The sequence below is a fragment of the Petromyzon marinus genome, chromosome 77, assembly GCF_048934315.1.
Source record: "Petromyzon marinus isolate PM22_M1 ecotype Great Lakes invasive population chromosome 77, UKy_Petmar_22M1.pri1.0, whole genome shotgun sequence".
Classification (NCBI taxonomy): Eukaryota; Metazoa; Chordata; class Hyperoartia; order Petromyzontiformes; family Petromyzontidae; genus Petromyzon; species Petromyzon marinus.
The window spans coordinates 263,412-270,000 of record NC_133743.1 but is presented as its reverse complement, the minus strand read 5'-3'; the positions used below and the strand labels follow the sequence as shown (position 1 = coordinate 270,000).

At 50.6% G+C, this 6,589-nt stretch overlaps 1 protein-coding gene across 1 annotated transcript in view; it reads left to right on the top strand.

Annotated features, from left to right (window-relative positions):
- LOC142907295 (serine protease 46-like) overlaps positions 1-6,379 on the top strand; it is an 18,582-nt gene extending 12,203 nt beyond the window's left edge. Inside the window, exons 4-5 of the mRNA XM_076056622.1 lie at positions 844-980; positions 5,190-6,379. Coding sequence (XP_075912737.1) covers positions 844-980; positions 5,190-5,351 — 299 coding nt within the window. The 3' untranslated portion in view covers positions 5,352-6,379. The remainder of the gene's footprint in view (positions 1-843; positions 981-5,189) is intronic.
- Positions 6,380-6,589: the final 210 nt, after the last annotated feature.

Below are 6,589 nucleotides of genomic sequence, written 5' to 3'. Positions count from 1 at the left end.
GTGTACGTCATGTAGTGTATAGCTAGTACGTTAGTGTACGTCATGTAGTGTATAGTGTATAGCTCGTAGGTTAGTGTACGTCATGTAGTGTACAGCTAGTAGGTTAGTGTACGTCATGTAGTGTATAGTGTATAGCTAGTACGTTAGTGTACGTCATGTAGTGTATAGCTAGTACGTTAGTGTACGTCATGTAGTGTGTAGTGTATAGCTAGTACGTTAGTGTACGTCATGTAGTGTATAGTGTACAGCTAGTACGTTAGTGTACGTCATGTAGTGTATAGCTAGTACGTTAGTGTACGTCATGTAGTGTATAGTGTACAGCTAGTACGTTAGTGTACGTCATGTAGTGTATAGTGTATAGCTCGTAGGTTAGTGTACGTCATGTAGTGTACAGCTAGTAGGTTAGTGTACGTCATGTAGTGTATAGTGTATAGCTAGTACGTTAGTGTACGTCATGTAGTGTATAGCTAGTACGTTAGTGTACGTCATGTAGTGTGTAGTGTATAGCTAGTACGTTAGTGTACGTCATGTAGTGTATAGTGTACAGCTAGTACGTTAGTGTACGTCATGTAGTGTATAGCTAGTACGTTAGTGTACGTCATGTAGTGTATAGTGTACAGCTAGTACGTTAGTGTACGTCATGTAGTGTATAGTGTATATCTAATGTACTGGAATACGTCATTTAGTGTACGTGCGTGACATTATCGGCGATAACATTAGCAACGATGCCGATGATGTCACGGCCAGTGCGCCTGTGACATCATCATCATCATCTACACCTGTGACATCATCGTCGTGTCTCCCCCCCCCCCCCCCCCCCCCGCTAAACGCCCCACCCCCCAGGCTCTGTGTCGGCCCCCGCCGCTGAGGGCAACGTGCGCGTGGTGAACGAGTCACTGTGCAGGCAGTCGTGGGGCAACTTCACCCGCGGGATGATGATGTGTGCAGCCAAGCGTCAGGGTTGGGCCAGTAGCTGTCAGGTGACCCCAACACTACACCGTACACTACACGATACACTACACTATACACTACACTATACACTACACGTTACACTACACTATACACTACACGATACACTACACTATACACTACACTATACACTACACGTTACACTACACTATACACTACACGATACACTACACTATACACTACACTATACACTACACACTACACTATACACTACACTATACACTACACACTACACTATACACTACACTATACACTACACTATACACTACACTATACACGACACTACTATACACTACACTATACACTACACTTTACACTACACTATACACTACACTGTACACTACACCACACACTACAATATACACTATACTATACACTACATTATACACTACACGATACACTACACTATACACTACACTATACACTACACTATACATTTACTACACACTACCCTATACACTACACTACACACTACAATATACACTACACCACACACTACACTATACACTACACTATACACTACACTACACTATACACTACACTATACACTACACTATACATTACACGATAAACTACACTATACACTACACGATACACTACACTACTATACACTACACGATACACTACACGATACACTACACTATACACTACACTATACACTACACTACACACTACACTATACACTACACTATACACTACACTATACACTACACTATACACTACATTATACACTACACTAAACACTACACTATACACGACACTACTATACACTACACTATACACTACACTACACACTAGACACTACACTATACACTACACTATACACTACACTATACACTACACTATACACTACACACTACAAAATACACTACACTATACACTACACGATACACGACACTATACATACATACAACAACCGCCATTCGCCACTAAGTGGCGGTGACGTCACCACGATGCTTGTGCCAGGCTATGTGCACCCTGAGGCCACGTGAAGTGTCGAACGCCCGCTGGCAGGAGGTCACGGGGCAGACCCAGGTGCCACTGGTCGACTGACTGAGATGACTGGCTGATGCACCACCTGTGCCCCCTACTGTGCCAACCTTCTGTGCTTTAGCCACGCGACACTCCGCTCGTTGTTGTGAGCGTCGCTCCTCCGCCCTCCGTTGTTGTTGGAGGGCGACTGCCTCCAACTGCCCAGTAGCAGCGTCCTTCACGAGCCTCCTCCACAGAGGCCGATCTTGACACCGCTGGTACCGGTCATCGGCAAGTCCACTCAGCTCCAAGTCCTCCTGTACCACGTCACTCCATCTCTTCTCTAGCCCGTGCCACGCCCATTTAGCCCCCTCGATCCGGCCGAACAAAAGCTGTTTCGCCATGCGGTGGCTGGGCATGCGGGCTACATGACCCAGCCAACGCAGCCGTGCCTGCCGGAGGAGCTCACCGATGGGACCTTGCCCAGATCTTTCAAGGATTTGTGAGCTCCTCACACAATCCAGCCTGGTTAAACCCAGGATGGATCGTAGGCAGGCCAGCCTAAATGTTTCTAACCGGCAAAGATGTTCCATTAGGGGGGTCCACGTTTCGCAAGCGTAGAGAAGGGAGGGAATGACCGTGGCTGAGAAGACCTGAAGCTTCGTGCGGAGCGACAGACCAGGCAGCTTCCACACAGCGTTACGCAACTGAAAAAAATATATTGTCGCTCGACTGATTCGGAGTGAGACCTCCGCTGCCAAACCGGAGCCGGTCATGAGCACACTGCCCAGTTATGGTAAACTCTCCACTCGCTCCACAACTGCCCCATCACCGATTGGGAGTTGTGGGGGCGGAGTGTCCGATCGTACAAAATACTCAGGCGGGTGCTTAGTTTTGGTGGGGCTGATGGTAAGGCCCCACCTCTTAGTGGCACACTCCAGTTTCAGCAGAAGTGTCTCCAACTCCTCCTCTGAATGAGCAGCAATTACCAAATCATCGGCATACATAACGTGGTTGAGCAATATGGAGCCATCCCTTGACCGCACCCGGGCATCAATCAGCCTTCCATTATATCTGTACCAAATGGAAATTCCCCCGGTACAGCTATTAAAGGCTTCACGAACTACGTGCTCAAAATAGATGTTAAATAATGTGGGAGCCAGAGGACATCCCTGTCGCACCCCAAGGTGTACAGGAAATGGCTCTGTCTCCCGGCCATGTAGTATTAACCAGGGCCGCTCAGCATCATGAAGGTCCTTAATGATCGTGAGCAGAGGGTCAGGGACTGTGAAAGCACAAAGAACAACCCAGAGCCCAGGCCTACTGATGGTATCATAGGCCTTGCCCAGGTTAATAAAGCAGGGATGTAGGTCTTACTGGAATTCCCTACACCTCTGCTGTAGCAGACGGACAGAAAATATGGCGTCTGTGCAAGACCGCCTTTACCTGAAACCGCATTGGGGCTCTGCAAGCCTCTCCTCAGCGTGCCTAGCAAGGCGATGTTGAATAATCCTCGCCAGTATCTTTCCTGGCACACTGAGGAGTGAGATGCCCCTTAGTTGTTACAGTCTGTAAAGTCCCCCTTCTTAAAGAAGTGGACCACTAGGGCATCTTTTCAATCCTGCGGAACCCGTCCAGTGGTCCAGACTGTTGTTATGATGTCATGCAGGGCAGTCTGTGCACAAACGCCACCCTCCCTCAGCATTTCGCTTGCGAGATCATCTTTGCCCAGTGCCTTTCCTAGTCTCAGACTCTGGATCGCCTTCAGGACTTCCTCAAGTGATGGCACCTCAACCAGCCACTCACAGGGGGTGACTTCTTCCAATATTTGAGGCACCGCAGCCTCAGCAGGGTCATCGCCACTTTGTGCAACGATGTTTTCCTGGCTGAGCGATTTCCCCTCTCCCAGGACCTCACAGAAATGCTCAGCAAATCTGCCAACCTGTTCCTGGAGGTCAGAGATTGGATCTCCTTTTTTTCCCTTAATGATGGTAATAGGTGTGGCACTGCAGGTTACTTTTCTGATGGAGTTAAATAGGGATTTGTGATCACGGGCCACTGAGGCAGACTCCATCTCCTCAGCAACCCGCGACCACCATCCATCCTTGCAGCGCCTCAAGGCTCTCCGAACCTCCGAGTGAAGGCTGCGGTAAGACTCCTCATTCTCTGACGTGGGATGCTGTAGACGATGAGAGTGGGCCTGTCGGTTTTTCTCAGCCAGCCTGAACAGCTCCTCTGTCAGCCAGGGTCTCCGGAGAGATCTGGACCGCGTACCCAAAGCAGCCATTGCAGCTGCATGAGTCACAGTCCTAAACCTTGCCCATTTACCCTCGCCATCAGGAGGAGTGTGGGACGATGCCAACCCCTGCCACAAGCGATGATGAAATTCTCGCTTCCAACTTTCATCAGCTAACTGAGACCAGGCCACCTTAGGTTAGAATGGGGTCCTGGGTGTATACCCACCACTGGAGTGGAAGAATGGCAGGCGCATCTTACAGATCACAAGTCGATGGTCAGAGGGCAGATCAGCTCTACGGTAGGTCCTGGTGTCAAGGACATGGGCCTGCATCCGTTGATCCGTCACTATGTAGTCCAGCAGATGTTCTTGCTTGGGCCCGGCATGCATCCATGATGTTGTGTGGATGCGCCGATGCCGGAACAGCGTGTTGGTAATTACAAGCCCATGGGCTGTACACAAATCTAGCAGCCTCCTACCGTTGTTATTGAGCTGATCTGGCCCATGCCTTCCAATCACTCCAGACCAGGTTCCAGCAACATGACCACCTCAAGCATTGAAGTCACCCAACAAGATGACTCTATCCTGAGGGGCCACTTTAGCCAGCACCTGTGACAGGAGGTCATAGAAGGCATCTGACTCATCGGCCTTGCCTGCATCCCTCCACTGATGTTCGTCTTCGGTGGGGGCATAAGTAACCACGACCACCACTCCTCGCCTCTGATTTATCGGAAGGCGAGCCCAAAGTAGCCTGGGGCTTACAGGTTCTCACGCCTCACCGCCACGCCCCCATGCCCCCTTCATTATTTTGTTCAGAAGAAGAGCCACACCCTGTTGTTTGGCAGTCTCCTGCCCCGTGTATAGGACTGTCCACACCTCACATGTACACACGCACATATACAGACACACACAAACATACAGACACACACACAAACGGACAATGGGTGTCCCAACCTGGATTCACGAAACATCATCAAAGTCAATCCACCGTCCGCCTTTCTGCCTTTCTCAGCTGGGCCAGGGCGGTGGCGTCTTCTGCCTGGGCACGGACAGGAGGTGGTACCTGACAGGCATCGACAGCCGCCGTGCCGACTGTGCAAACGCCACCCAGCCGGCCGCCTACGGGCGCGTGTGGAAATCCCTCGCCTGGATCGAGGGGAACCTCCCTTACTGACGACGGCGAAGCGCCTCTGGCTCTGCTCTCATCCAGATAGCCGGATAGCCGGATAGCCAGCCAGCCAGATATCCAGATAGCAAGTTAACCAGATAGCCAACTAGCCAGATAGCTAGCCAGCCAGATAGCTAGAAAGCCAGCTCGCCAGATAACCGGCTAGCCGGCCAGCCAGATATCCAGATAGCAAGTTAACCAGATAGCCAACTAGCCAGATAGCTAGCAAGCCAGATAGCCAGATAGCCATCCAGCCAGATATCCAGATAGCAAGTTAACCAGATAGCCAACTAGCCAGACAGCTAGCCAGCCAGATAGCTGGAAAGCCAGCTAGCCAGATAACCATCTAGCCAGCCAGCCAGATATGCAGATAGCAAGTTAACCAGATAGCTAACTATCCAGATAGCTAGCCAGCCAGATAGTCGGATAGCCAGCCAGCCAGATATCCATATAGCAAGTTGACCAGATAGCTAACTAGCCAGATAGCTAGCCAGCCAGATAGCCGGATAGCCAGCCAGCCAGATATCCAGATAGCAAGTGAACCAGATAGCCAACTAGCCAGGCAGCTAGCCAGCCAGATAGCCACATAGCCAGATAGCCAGCTCGCCAGCCAGCCAGATAGCTAGCTAGCCAGAGAGCTAGCCAGCCAGATAGCCAGCTAGCCAGATAGCCAGATAACCAGCTAGCCAGCCAGACAGCTATCCAGATAGCAAGTTAACCAGATAACCAACTAGCCAAATAGCTAGCCAGCCAGATAGCCAGATAGCCAGCCAGCAAGACAGCCACATAACCAGTTAGCCAGCCAGCCAGATAACCACATAGCCAGTTAGCCAGCCAGTCAGATAGCCACATAGCCAGCTAGCCAGCCAGCCAGATAGCTAGCTAGCCAGCTAACCAGCTAGCCAGGCAGACAGATAGCTAGTTAGACAGATAGCCAGCTAGATAGACAGCTAGCTAGATACCCAGCCAGCTAGACACCCAGCCAGCTAGATAGCCAGCCAGCTAGATAGCCAGCCAGCTAGATATCCAGCTAGCTAGCTAGATATCCAACCAGCTAGCTGGTCAGATAGCCAGCCAGCTAGCCAGCTAGATAGCCAGCTAGCCAGCTAGATAGCCAGCCAGCTAGATAGCCAGCTAGCCAGCTAGATAGCCAGCCAGCTAGATAGCCAGCTAGCCAGCTAGATAGCCAGCCAGCTAGATAGCCAGCTAGCCAGCTAGATAGCCAGCCAGCTAGATAGCCAGCC